The 14,822-nt window shown below is 38.9% G+C and overlaps 1 protein-coding gene across 1 annotated transcript; it reads right to left on the bottom strand.

The window, feature by feature from the left end:
* Positions 1–1,694: 1,694 nt before the first annotated feature.
* On the bottom strand, positions 1,695–14,061 carry LOC121519781 (stonustoxin subunit alpha-like). The gene is made up of 3 exons (XM_041802681.1): positions 14,041–14,061; positions 5,710–5,807; positions 1,695–5,585 (listed from the first exon to the last, which is right to left on the bottom strand). The coding sequence occupies exons 2-3, from the start codon at positions 5,801–5,803 to the stop codon at positions 2,926–2,928; spliced, it is 2,754 nt and encodes a 917-aa protein (XP_041658615.1). The 5' UTR covers positions 5,804–5,807; positions 14,041–14,061; the 3' UTR covers positions 1,695–2,925.
* Between the last annotated feature and the right edge of the window lie 761 nt (positions 14,062–14,822).

The following is a 14,822-nucleotide window of genomic DNA, read 5'->3' as shown; positions in this document are numbered from 1 at the left end:
GAGTGAGAGGGTGTTAAAATAACCTGGATAATTGAGTCAGAGATGTGATAATATATTTCACTTTTTGTTTTTGAAAAAACAAAATAAGTTCCTTTTTCTCACTTCAGCCCCTGTCCCCCAAATGTGTGTGCACGTCCCTGGTTACTGATGATCTGAGGTGGTTAAACACTGATAAAGTCCTAACGTCCTCATAAAAGAACCTCATCTTTAACGGCTTCATATTTCAGACCATATCAGGAAACAAATGTTTAGAAGCTGGATAACTTTCAGTCACAAACTGTGAAGAGTTTTTGTACCTGGTCAAGTTTACTCTTGTGAATGTTAGCAGAGCATTTTTAATTCTTAAATGTACACTGATCAGTGTAATTAGACAAGACTATTATTTACATTTCTGTGCAGATCCAGGGAAACACATATAAGCTCACTACACTTTTAATAGTGAAAAAAGAACCATAAGAATAGTTTATGTCAGTTTGGGTATGCATTGATCAATTATTCTGAAAATCTCAAACTTCAAACATTGTTGACCTGGAGGAAGTTAACACTTGAACTTTTGTTGTTCCTGTCAGCAAAGTCAAAATGTAAAGAAGAGTTGCTAAATGTTGAGCTTCACTAAAGTCACTGTAAATGCAGAGGAGAGGCCTCAGTGTGTTTTAAGTGTGGAGGTGTTCTGACAGCTTTAAAGACACTAACAGACTTCTCCACATCAAATGTCTTCTGACTCCTTAACATGATTTTATGGTTCATTTAAAATAAAAATCCAGGCTAATGTCTGTGAGAGCTGAATGCCTCTACAAAGACAAATAAACACTTTAATGTTGATTTTATCTACTGTGTGTGAGCTCATCATTTTGAAGATAAATTGCTTTTACAGCTTTAGATCAAGCTCCCTTGTCCTCTTTCAAAATAAAAGTCTGTTTTTATACATTCAGAGGGTAAAGTAACCTTAGCTCAGGCCAGTGCAAAAATACAAAATAAAACAAAGAGCTGTTTCTTACAGAAATATTTTATACTAATTTGACTGCCGTTCTCATGAATTAGATTTTTCCTCAGTATTTTTAAACTGATCAATCCACCAATAAGACAGTCCAATCATTGAAGCAGATCAAAGTAAGTTGCACATTAAAATGAAAATCCTTCAGTTCAACATTAAAATTCAGGGATTTATATATTTAACTCTTTAACTGTTGAGCTGAAAAGTTTGGGAACCCCTGCTGTAGAGAACAAGACTAGAACCAGAGACTGAGAGCATCAACTCACTGGAAAATGTTTACAGAGGAAATAAATCAACTGATGAGCAGGAACATTTTATTATAGACCTCTATCTACTATCAGTGGAGTCGCCCCCTGCTGGACATTAAAATGAATGCAGGTCTTGTTAACTGTGGTAAAACTGACCTAAAAGATTAAAAAAAAAAAAAACCCACAAGGACTCATCATCAGGCAACACACAACTGTTTTAGTAACACTGATTTATTGATCATTCAATTATTTCTCTGTTTATAAGAGGGAGGTTTTACATGATAACATGACAGTAAGATAAAAGATCATTCACATAAAAATGAGGAGAAAATCCATCATATTGATTGGTTTCATGTTAATAAATCTCCAAAACAAACAAAAAACTAAAAGCTTCATGTTAAATAATAAAAAAAAAAATGAAACAGCAGATAACTCAGTGTAAATGTAATGGAAGTAAAGAGAAGAAAAAACCCACAAAATAAAAGAAAATCTGAGATTTTAAAGTTTTGTTTAAAGACACTGCACAATGAACACTAGCTGAACTGTAGGTTTGAAAAACAAATATTGGGTTAAAGTCGATCCATAAGGATCAACAGAACATGTTTGATCTGTTTTCCTTCATTCTAAATTAAAGATGTAGATAATTTTTGTACAAAAAAAAAAAAACTCAGAGATCCATCCTTTAATGCCAACATATTTAAATTGTGACGTCCTCAGTTTTTTAACTTTTAATCTTGGTCTTCCAGAGTGAAGAATCAGTTCTGGTGAATCACTGTGTGATTGGTTTTCAGACTGAATCAGTCCTTCATCTTTGTCTATCAGTCAGACACCATCAGTAGTTTCTTAGGTGCCGTGTTATCCTTGATTCCAAATGTTGGTATCAGTTAGGTCTTGGTTTCTTGGTTGTAGTTCCAGAGTTGCTGTGGTCGGTTGAGGCCCTTCTGTAATCTGTACTGTTGTCTGCAGGACGCTGCCCAAAATCTAAACCCTTAGACTACACTACTGTGGGGTGCCTCTCTATTGTCGATCTTAGCCATGAACTCTGCTCAGTCTCTCATTTCTTTCAGGGACTGAACTCGTTTCTGCCAGCCTGGTTCACCCTCACATTTCTCTCCTTTAATGAGCATCTCAATGTACTCTGGAGTGGAGAGAGGATCTGGTTTCAGTGGGACATCTTTGAGTCTGTTGAGACACTGAGCAGAGATCCTCAACATTCATCGTCACAGCCTCATATTCAGCCCTCAGTTTTCCAAACAGTGCTTCAATGGGTGACTTGGGCTCTTTAGTGATGTCATACTTCTTTTTCAGCTCTGCTATGGTTTGTTTTACTTTGACCTGTTTGTACTCTCATTTGTAAGCCTGATTAAAATGCACATTCCAGAAACATTTACCTGGACACACAGTGCAGTAGCCGTCTGATCCCATTGCACAACATTTAATTTTGTCTTTTTCATTTACATATGCACAGTTATCATGGCAGGTTGTATTACACTGCTGACAGTTGGTGAGGAATCTTCCTTTTTTAGTATGTTCTACCTGAAAAGGCTTCCTAACAGTGACTTGAATCTCAAAGTTCTCATTTCTCTTGATCTCTGCCTGAAGCTCTTTCAGTTTTTCCTCTGCCTCATTAATCTCCTCCAGTTTGGCCAAACTAATTTTGACCTGATCCTGCAACTTTTCAACTTAATTCTCCAGCTGTTGTCTTTCTCTGAGGACCTCCTTTGTCATCGTCAAGCTTTTAGCATCAATGAGATTTAAAGCATCAAAGAATCTCTCCATGCTTACTGTCCCCATGTTCCAAAACATCTCATCAAAGTTCATGCCGTCTGCAGAGGATGTGTTGTCAGCAAACAAAGCTGAATTGTTGAATTTGAAGTGAACTGGCTGTCCATCTTCTGTTTTTGGACATGGGACTCCTGAATCATTGATTGCTTTGAGAACAGGTGGTACCTGGCCATCAGCGAATGTCACCAGAACTCTGAGGTTTTCTGCGATGTCTTCACCAAAGATCGAAAGGACAGAGTGAAACACATGTTCCTCTGTTGGTGTGAGTTGAGCTAAAGAGGCCTGAGCTACAAAACACACAGCATGAATGTCACTGACACCAAAACGATCAGAGAAGAGATTCCTCAGCATTTCTGTAATCTCTCTGTCTCTCTCTATGCCTCTTGTGCCTCCAAAACCTGGAGTGTCAACAATGGTCAGAGAGTGATCTATTCTAAAGCCTTCCTGGTGATTGACTTTGTACACGGTGACCTCAGAGGTCTGGCTTTCAGACTGTGATCTGGACTCATCCTCTTCAATCATTTTAAATCTAAAATCGTCCTTCCAGTTTACACCAACAATGTAGTTGATCATTCCATCGATCAGAGTGGACTTTCCTGATCCGGTCACTCCCACAAGCATTATGGTGCGATTTGGCTTCACGCTCTCTTTGCACAAGTTAAACCTTCGACATCCTTTAATCCTCATTCTTGGGTTTTTCAGAGTCAGTTTGTAAACTGCGGGTGAGGCATTGTTGATCCTTGTCCCTTTCTTTTTGAGTTTTTCAGAGACAGGCTTCTTTTTTGTTGTTCTACCAGCTACACCACAATGAAGCCCTGAAATGTCCACCTCCTCAGTTCCTGTTTTCTTCTTTTGGCTTAAGGTTTTGATGGGACTGCTGATTTGATTGGCTGGTCCAACACCCACATCGGTCACTGCTCTGCACCTGAACATATACTCTGTGTTTGGACTCAGATCAGCCACTGTGATTTCTCCAGATTTCTCTGCTGTCTCTTGTTTCCATCCTTCCTCTCCACTGACACAGTACTCAACAGAGTAGGAGGTGATGTTCTCTGATCCAAACTTTGGTGGATCAAACTTCAGTGTGACACTATTGTGGTTCACATCACTATCTGTGAATGTTTCAGGCTTTGACAGCGGCTCAAAGTCCTCAGTGACAGGACAGCCATCTTTATAAAGGTAGATGCTTGAACCTTTCTGTGTCTGATTTGTCATTCCGACTGTCAGGAACTTCACGTTCTCGTTCTTCTGGTTGGCCTCTGCAAAGGCACTGAAGAGCTTTGCTTTTTTCCTTAATGAACCAAACACTTCTGAAGAGTACCACTGTTCCTTCTCTACATCATGAGTACGAGGATCTCCAGGGTTTTCTGATTCTGGTTTTTGTCTCAAGTAGTTTGAGAGGAATGGTTCATCCACTCCCAGAGAAGTGAAGACAAAACACACTGCATGTTTTGTTCTCAGAATTTCTTTGCGGAGATGATTCTGAGAAGGTACAGCTTTGGTGTTCTTCATCATGTCTGTTAAAGACATTAATGTGTCGATTTCTGTCTCTTTATCATCCATCCACTCATTCAGCTTTTCACTGTTGAAAGGAGAAGAATGTATCTTCCTCAGGATCTCTGTGAGCCCAGCCTCCTCTTCTCCTCCTCCTCGGATTGATGGAAGTTTCTTTGCCAGCGCTTGTTGGAACTCCAGTTTGAACTCAGAGCACTTGTCTTTAAATGCTTTAATCTTTTTTTCAATCTGTGGGAACTGCTGTGCCGTGGTAGTTCTCAGAGCATCATTACACCTCATTTCCAGCTCAATGAAGTCCTCCAGGACTCTCTGTGATTCTTGCACCAAACTAACACTAATCTGACAAACCAGTTTAGCAGCAGAAGAATCTAAAGTTGTCAGTGGCAGCAGCCACACCTTCATTGGTACTGCGTTCTCTCCATTGGCTCCCAGCAGAGAAGGCAGACTTTGGTAGACCTGTATGGCATCCTCAAAGGATGTGGGCATTTTCTGAAGGGAAAAGTCTCCAATGAAACTGCAGGAGAATTTCTCAACATTTGCCCTGTCCTTTTCCTCCATTTTCAGTGAACCTTTACCCTCAATAGCAAGACAGGGAATTTTCTTTATGACCAACTTCAGGTTTCCCTCAACATTTTTCTGATCTTCATTTTGAGAAACCTCACGGTCAAAGACAAAGAAGGCTTGGGCCCCATAAAGGATACCTGTGACTACGTGTGTTGCTAGTCCTTTGACAAAAACATCTCGGTGCTTCACATTTTCTATTCCAAGATGATCCATGGACAGTTCCTCGAACTTTGTAGTTGCTTTGTACTTCAGCGTTACTCTGGCTTGGTTTTTGGAAGTCTTACTGTTGTTCAGGTATTTGGCTGATCCACTGACTTGCACAAGTCCACCCAACAAACTTGCCTTCAGTGATGCATTAACATCGAGTGCTGAAGATTTATCTTTAATTGATTCTGAGGTAACAATCTCAAAATCATTGTGTTTCTGAGGTCGTTTTGCGATATGATTTTGTAGGTCTGTGTGGTTCCACAGCGTCATTCCTGTAAAAGAAGAAGTTAAAATTGATTTTAGCTACAGTAACAGCCAAATAAGACACACACTGACTGCTAGAATGAAATTATCTGACATAAGAGATTGGTTAATCTAAAATAAAATCCACAGTACCAGGAACAAGGGAGTCATTGCGGCAGTCATACAACATCCCGAGGCCAAAAGGGCGACCAAGAGCCGCAACCTCCATCTTCATGTTAGAGTCCATTGCTCTGTTTCAAGAGGAAGAAAAGGACAACCATGATGTGACAGAAACAACATATATCATTACTGTGGTGGCCACATTGTTGTGTCCTAAAATGTAAAACAACTCATGAGCATTTTATCCTCAATGCTCTAAATTAAACTGTTTAGCTTTTGCTGCAAAGTCCTGATGAAGCCAGGGGAGACTGACACATGATGACAAAATAGTTGGTACCCCTCGGTTGAAGAAAGAAAAATCCACAGTTGCCATTGTAAACTGACAAAAGTAATAATAAATAAAAATACTGAAAATCATCACATTTCATTTGAATTGTGGTTCAACATAATCATTTGAAAAAAAAAAAAACTAATGAAACTGGCCTGGACTAAAATGATGGCCCCCCTGTTAAAGATGTAAAATAAACTGACCACATGGACATGTTAAACCCAGGTGTGTCCTGTAACCAGCAGCACAGGTGTCTTCAAACTTGTAATCAGTCAGTCTGCCTATTTAAAGAGTGAAAAGTAGTCACTGTGCTGTTTGGTATCATGGTGTGGACCACACTGGAGCACAGAAAGCTAAGGAGACAGTTGTCCCAGGAGATTAGAAAGACAACGATAGAGCAGCATGTTTAAGGTAAAGGCTATAAAACCATCTCCAAGCAGCTCCATGTTCCTGAGACTCCAGCTGACCTTATTATTCAGAAGTTTAAGGCCCACTGGACTGTAGCCTCCCTGGACAAAGAGAGGGATAATAGAAATGGTAACAAAAGATCCCAGAACAACTTCCAAAAAGATTAGAGGTCAACTCAAAGGTCAAGGTACATCAGTAGCTACTTTCACACTGCCTCTCTTTTCCGTGTCTGTTACGCCTTTGTTCTGCAACGCTGTTCTGTATGAATGCAACCGTTCCACAATGGGGGGGTCGATCTTGCCCCACCTCTGATCTGGATCGAGAGGTAGTATCAGAGCCACTACAGACTTTTACGCAATGAGTCTAAAAGGACGTCATGGCATTCTGCAACATGAGTGTGCACTGCTGTCTCCAAAAACGGGAGATTTAAAAACCAGCACGGTTTAATTGAGTGGAATTTCACTGGAGAAAACAACAGGGGGATAAAACAAAGAATAATGTGGATTAACTGGAGAGACTGTGAGGTTAGAGAACTGATCACGCTCTGTACAAGAGAGGAGAGAGCAGACACATTTCCGCTCACAGCAGCATCTGAAAAGTTGCATGATGTGTTCAAGTGAGCTTGGTACTCTGAAGTTTCCGATCTTGATGTAAATAGTGCGCTGTGACACTGCTTAAAGTCTGACCTTCAACTCAGAAACATGGAGGAAAAAAAGTCTATTGGATCTAATCAATCAAAATGAATGTTCAAGTTATTTTTCCCATATTTTATTTCGAAAATACAAGGTTTTGAACCAAGAAATCCAGAGTTTCAAGTTTCATTGAAAGCAGCAGCTCAGGCAGCAGCTGCCATCTGATTACGGGACGCCGGGGTGTGTGTGTAATCTCGGGCATGCACGGCTCTGTTACACCTTTGTGTGAACTGCTTGTTGCGGCTCAGAGACGGGCATTCCTTTTTTCCTTTATTGTGGAATTACTGTGTAAAAACGGCTAGTGTCAGAACATACCATCCATCAGTGTTTGATCCAAAGTGGACTTAATGGAAGATGGCTAAGGAATAGTCATGATAATCTAAGACAATCTAAGCTTCTCATAAAAAGCCTGGAAGACTGAAATTTACCAAAATGCATATTGACGAGCAGAGCTTCTTGGAGAATAACTGGGGCTTTTTGGACCGTCACATCAGCTCTATGTTCACAGACACAAAACTGAAGCATTCAAAGAAAAGAGGACTGTAGCTACTCTAGAACATAGAAGAGGAGGTGTGGTTAGGTTCCAGGGCTGCATTGCTGCATCTGGGACAGGGTGTCTTGAATCTGTGCAGGGTCGAATGAAATCTCAAGACTATCAAGGCATTCTGGAGCCCAATGTGTTGCCCAGTGTCAGAAAGCTTGGTCTCAGTCTCAGGTCATGGATCCTGCAACAGGATAATGAGCCAAAACACAGGAGCCAAAAACAGCCAAGAATGGCTAAGAACCAAACACTGGACTATTCTGAAGTGACTGTCTATGAGCCCTAAGCTAAATCCTATTGAACATATGTGGAAGGAGCTGCTGCACCCTTCAAACCTGAGACAACTGGAGAAGTTTGCTCACAAGGAGTGGGCCAAAATACCTGGGACAGGTGCAGAAGTCTCATTGAGTGTTACAGACATTGCTTGATTTCAGTGATTGCTTTACTACACCACGTTCCACATTATTGTGCAAATGACATTTTTCTCTGATTTTCCTAAATATTGATGCAAACGACAGAATATTTTTCAAGTCATCAGCCGTTAGAGCATAACTCGAATGTTTTTGAACACATTTCATAATGATAACTTTTTTTTTTTTTTTAATAAAGACCTCAAAATGCACTGTTCAACATTATTAAACAGGCCACAGGTTTCAGCAATATGGGAAGGAAAAAGGATCTCTCTGCTGCCAAAAAGTGCTAAATAGTGTAATGCCTTGGACAAGGAATGGAAACATTAGCCATTTCATGACAAATTAAGCGTGATCATCGTACTGTGAAGAAATTAGTGTCTGATTCAGAGCACAGACGGGTTCGTGCAGATAAAGGGATAATGAGGAAGGTTTCTGATTAAGAGAGCAGATGCTAAAATGTCATTACAATGCAGCAAACAGGTATTGGAAGCTGCTGGTGCCTCTGGAGTCCCACCAACCTCAAGGTGTAGGATCCTCCAGAGGCTTGCAGTCGTGTATAAACCTACTATTCAGCCACCCCTAACCAATGCTCACAAGCAGAAACGGTTGCAGTGGGCCCAGAAATACATGGAGACTCATTTTCAAACAGTCTTGTTGACTGATGAGTGCGTGCAACCCTGGATGGTCCAGATGGAGGAGTAGTGGATGGTTGGTGGATGGCCACCATGTCCCAACAAGGCTGTGATGTCAGCAAGGAGGGGGCAGAGCCCTTTTTAGTTCTGGGCTGGATTCATGAGGATAGAGCGGGTAGACCCCTTTTGGGTCCCTGGAGGTGTGAAAATGACCTCGGCAAAGTATATAGAGTTTCTGAATGACCACTTTCTTCCATGGTACAAAAAGAAGAACCGTGCCTTCTGTAGCAAAATGATCTTCATGCATGTCAATGAACCATCTCATGCTGCAAAGAATCCCTCTGTGTCATTGGCTGCTATGGCATAAAAGGAGAGAAACGCATGGTGTGGCCCCCATCCTCCCCTGACCTTTAACCCTACTGAGAACCTTTGGAGCATCCTCAAGCTAAAGAATCTATGAGGGTGGGAGGCAGTTCACATCAAAACAGCAGCTCTGGGAGGATATTCTGACATCCTGCAAAGAAATTCAAGCAGAAACTCTCCAAAAACTCACAAGTTCAATGGATGCAAGAATAGTGAAGGTGATATCAAAGAAGGGCTCCTATGTTAACATGAACTTGGCCTGTTAAGATTTTTTTGATTGAAATAGCTTTGATATCAGTAAATATGACCTCCTAATGCTGCAGATTCAAAACATGACCATTTTCAGTTCTTTACAACATATAGAATGTTCTAAAACTCTGTTGTGCATAACAATGTGGAACAGTGCATATTGAGGTTTTTATTTCTAAAAAAATAATGGTTATTATGAAGTTTGCTCAAAAACATTTGAATTATGCTCTAATGGCTGATGACTTGAAAAATATTATGTCATTTGCATCAATATTTAGGAAAATAAGAGAAAAAATCATTTGTATAATAATGTGGAACACGGTGTAACCAGGAAGGCTTCGTTGAGATTAAGAATCTCATTTACAAGAGTGTCCTGGCCAAGACAGGCAGATTGAGTCAAAGGCCAAGGAAAAAGATGTGTTTTTAGCTGTGATTTGAAGGAACACATTGAGTTGGCAGATTTTGTGAGGGGGCAGTTGATTCCATAGGCAGGGGCCAACTGAAAAAGAACAGTCACCTCTGAGTTTCTTTTAAGTCTGAGGGATGACCAGGAAAGATCCATTAGAGGACAGGAGTGGTTGTAGAGGAGTGTAGGGGATTAAAATGTTTGATAAATAAGAGGGATTTTAAAAACAAGTGATAAAATTTACAAATGGATTCTAAAATGGACAGGGAGCTGGTGGAGAAAAGAGAGCATGGGAATGATGTGTTCACGCTTTTTGATACCTGTTAAACATCTTGCAGCAGCATTCAGTAAATACTGTAGATCAGTGGTTCCCAACCTTTTCCAACTTAGGGCCAACTTTTAAGTTTCAAAAGTTTTTGCGGCCCACCTCCGAACCCATAAATACGGAGGCCATATCACGCATTCTCAGAGCACTTTTTTTTATTGAAGATTGAACATAAAGGACTGAACTGAATACAGGAAAAACATGTTGGAAGCTCCACAGTCGCTAAAACAACATCTGTAACATGATTCAACACCTTCAGTATTACAGTTTGCAAGGAGCTGTCCATACACTAACCTCTAGATAACAACAAAAGTTGCTCTCTCTCATTTACTTGTCACATGTCTAATACTTGAAGGAAAAACAAAACAAATAAATCAAAAGAATATTTGAACATTTTTAATATCCTTTTAAACGTAACTGAGCTTTAACATTTAAAACACTATTCTGTATTTTTTATATAGTAACATATAACACACACACACACACACACACACACCCACACACACACACACAAAAATCATACTATTTTGGAAATGACTTGGCAGCCCACTTGCAATACCGTGGCCCACAGGTTGGGAATCACTGCTGTAGATGTTTTAAGGATGACTGACTCCCATGGAGAGTGAGTTAAAGTAGTCTGATTGCGATGATACAAAAGCATGAATCACTTTCTTAGTGTCCTTAAAACTGTTTGTTTTTGAAAAGTAAATGAAGAATCAAAAATCATGCCCAGGTTCTTTGCAGAGGGTTTGACACAGGCTGACAGTGGGTTGAGATTATTTTGACTTTGGGCGGTGAGAGAAATGTTTGGTTTTTGTTAATTAAGTTTAAAGTTTTTGAGCCATCTAATCATTGATTTCCTGGTGACAGTTGAGAAGTGGCTGTAGGGACTGAGGTCTGTGGGATTTCATAACAAAATACATTTGAGTGTCATTGGCAAAGCAGTGAAATGAAATGTTGTGTTTCCTTATAATACTACCCAGTGGCAATGAAAATAAAAGAGGAGCTAAAAGTGAGTCTTGAGGGATGTCACAGGTAAGGGGGCCGTGGGGAAAAGTTATTTTGCAAAGTCACATTAAAACTTCGATCACTGAGGTCAGAATTTAAAAAGTTAAGAGCTGTCTCCTGTATCCCACAGTTTGAGACAACTGGAGACAGAAGCTGCAAGAGGTGAGAGGTGAGTCCAGGCATTTATGTTTGTGTATTTCTGTTGGTGGATAATGACACAGGGGAGATAGAAGATAAAGAAAGGCCAGTATGGGTGCAAGAGGTGTTTGACAGGTAGCCTATGCTGTGTAGCCAGGAAGCAGATGTAGCTTGGCTGCGGCTAGTCAAGAGGATCAGGTAGGCCTAGTTACACGCAATGGTCCATTTACTGGACTCGTTGACTTTGTGAGGTGTTTGCTTCTTGGCAGCTGGTACGGGTGTTGGTTTCTCCAAAGGCGTCTGTGCTGACAGGTCTCAAGCCAAAAATCATTTTAGATACTACTATAAAATGTTTGAAAGTTAACCCCTTAACGCCTGTTGTTCCATATTTGATACATACTTTTATGATACCTTTATCTAATCAATATGCTCAATAAATTACTCAAAAAACTTCGGAATACAATCTGAAAAATGATAAAATGCCCTCAAGTGGATTATCAGTTACCAAAAACACCTAATGAATGAAATGAGATGCTAAAAATTTATTTGGGAAATTTGGATTTTTTAAAATTTTAGTGGAAAGTTAACTGAACGTTTCAGTTCCAAAAAATTAGAATTTTCTGGCTATTATTTGTATTTTCAGGCTTTAAGGGGTTAAAGCCCATTTTAAACCATAGTGCATTTAAAAGAAGTAATCATAGAGCATGGCAGTAAAAAACTGTAAAGCAGTAGAAGAGTGTGTTGCTCTGTGCTGACCTGGTGCTCTGCTCTCACTCAGCGTGGCACGAAGCCCAGAGTTAACCCTTATGCCCTGTTCAAAAAAAGTTACTTTTTGTTTGTTCATTACAAAGTTTGTAGTTTGACCTTTAAATGGAATAACTTTATGAGAGATCAATATTTTTCCAAACTTTTTCCCCAGTTTCTTCATGAAGGGGTTCTTGATTGATTTATATCATGATTTAATGAATCGCATTAAAAATTAACCCTTCAGATGCCATTTTTGATCATATACCACTAAATGCTTCTTTGAAAAATACACTATAAGTCAATATTCAAAAAAATTTTGTTGACTATTTTTATTTTCAGTATCACTGGCTTAACTATCATGATAATACGTGAGAAGATTGATTTTGGTGCATTATTACTTTTTGCATAATGTCAGTTTGTCCAAAAAAGTTACTGTTTGTTTGTTCCCTACAAAGTTTGTACCATAGACTTCCATTATGAACACATTTTTGACCTCCCATGTAAAACAAAGTGAAAAAATGATTTTCCCTGTAATTTCCCATTTTTCTGCAGCAAACTTCGTGAAAGTCTATGGTACAAACTTTGTAGGGAACAAACAAAAAGTAACTTTTTTTGACTACACAGTCAAAATTCAGTGGATATGGATGAAACACAAAAATATCAAAATTCATGCAGAAACACAGTCCCTGACCTTATTTTTGTGGCAAGGTCACAATCACACCCAAAGTTATTTCATATAATGCACTCCAAAATACACTGATTTCCCTGAACAGGGCATTAGGATTAAGGTAGGGTTAGTTAGGGTACCATCATTTTAGTCCAGGCCAGTGTCATTTGTTTGTTTTTAAAATGATTCTGTTAAACCACAATTCAAAAGCAATTTTTACTTTCCATGAGTTAATTTTCTGTTAGTGTCTAATAATTATTACTTTTGTCAGTTTATAGTTATTTCAGTGACCATTGTGGGTCATTTTCTCACTTTAACAAAAGGGTACCAACTATTTTGACCATGTGTATAAATATGAACCTACTCAGTTAATGTTTTAGGTTTAACACACTTGATCATGTTGATTTCATTTTGCATTTTCTTAACTTAGGATAATAGCATTCAGCATCAACAACCCTCCTCATGCTGATCAGCTGTTGATATCAATCGATGAATGTCAAACAACACATTTCAACATATAAATTATTTAATTCATGAAATTTACGACTAAAACATTCAGATCTAAGATCAGCTACAGGTAAAAAAAAAAAAAATCCAAATCTCAGATAAGCTAGAGGTGAAGAAAAGCTAAATAATTCTGATCAAAGATCAACTACAGGTGAAGAAAGGCTAAATAATCCTGATCTAATAATTCTTTACCAGGATAAAGACAAGGGAAGCAAATAAAACGGTCAATTCAGTCAACAATAAACTCCATGAGAGTAAGGACCAGATTGTTGAGGCAACCGAAATACATTTTCATTCATGGAAAAATAAATAAATTATTAAAAAAAAAAAAAAAATCACTGAACATTAATCTAGCCATACTTCAATCCCAAACCTTGTGCAAGATCTGTCAGTGTGTGTGTGTTTAGAGTTTTGAAAAAAAAAGAGTAAATGAGTGTTGCAAACTGTGTCTAACCAGGAAAAATGTTGAAGGTTTTGCCAATGGGGGGCTGATTTGACAAATTTGTTTAAAAAGCAAATGAACATTTGGTTCAAAGAATGGCAAATAATGTTCTGGCAACTGTGAAAAATTGCAAAACTGACGACGGTCAATGCAAAACTGTGTAAGAAAATTCAATCACAACCAAACTGTTCGACTAGTTGGCCCAAATACATTAGTATCTGTAAAAATCTGATAATGTATCTTAAAAATGAAGCCTTAATTCACAACCATACGTTGTGCAAGACCCTATAAGCTCTGCCAAATGCCTTCTAGGAAATGCCTGAAAAAAGAAACTCACATCAGCTTTTTCACTTTTTTTTGTCACATCATTTGGAAATAACTGCCATACATTTTTTCCATGTATACACAAAACGATCAACTGTATGTTTAGATCAACACTCAGGGTTACTCTGTAAGGAAATGACACTGTCTCTACAAGTCAAAAATATGTTTACTTACAGTGGATATGTCAGCAATCCTCTGAAGCTCTGAAGCTGTGATGAAGTTCCTCACATCATATAGTCGGGGGGGGGGGGGGTGCAAAGTGTTTGGGGCAGTACTGAGAAAAAGCAGGCTGATTTCCTCGAAATGTTCAACCTGCAGACAGACGCGAAAATAAAGCTGATTCGGCATCATGACAAGAGAGTGCACGCACAAATATGAAAACACAACTAAGATGGTCTTGAATAATTTTCCCATGTTGAACCTGAACATAGTGGTAAAACCACAGTGACCTTGGTAGAACATCAGCATGAGAATGTTTTAGAAAGAGTCAACTCTGCATCAGCCACAACACAACAACCTTCAAACTAATTTTACTTCATTAGTGAAAATTGTACAAGAAGATCTGTCATTTTCATATAAACTGGTCTTTCTTAACATGTACATAAACATAGAGCTTAAACATACATATGCATACAAAAGTCCCTGTCACCCAGGTGTCTTCCTGGAAAAGATTACTGCCAAAGCACACTTCATTGTGGAATAATCCTTGGGTAGCTCTTCAAAATACACCATTAAATTAGTCTACAAGGAGGGACAGAGGAATAGAAACTGTTGAGGCTTGAATAAATGGTAACAGATTTACTTCCTGGACTGATTTTGAGAGCAAATATGATCCATGTAATGGGGAATTCTTCGGGTACATAATGCTGAGAGGTGTATTTCTAAGTTTTAACCTTTAGGCTTTTGGACAGCGAAGTGAGTTAGAGGAAGTTGAAATCAAATCTGAAATGTAACAA

Source organism: Cheilinus undulatus, linkage group 13 (assembly GCF_018320785.1).
Source record: "Cheilinus undulatus linkage group 13, ASM1832078v1, whole genome shotgun sequence".
In the NCBI taxonomy this organism is placed as follows: domain Eukaryota; kingdom Metazoa; phylum Chordata; class Actinopteri; order Labriformes; family Labridae; genus Cheilinus; species Cheilinus undulatus.
The sequence above is the reverse complement of the archived record's forward strand: the minus strand, read 5'-3'. Positions and strand labels throughout refer to the sequence as shown.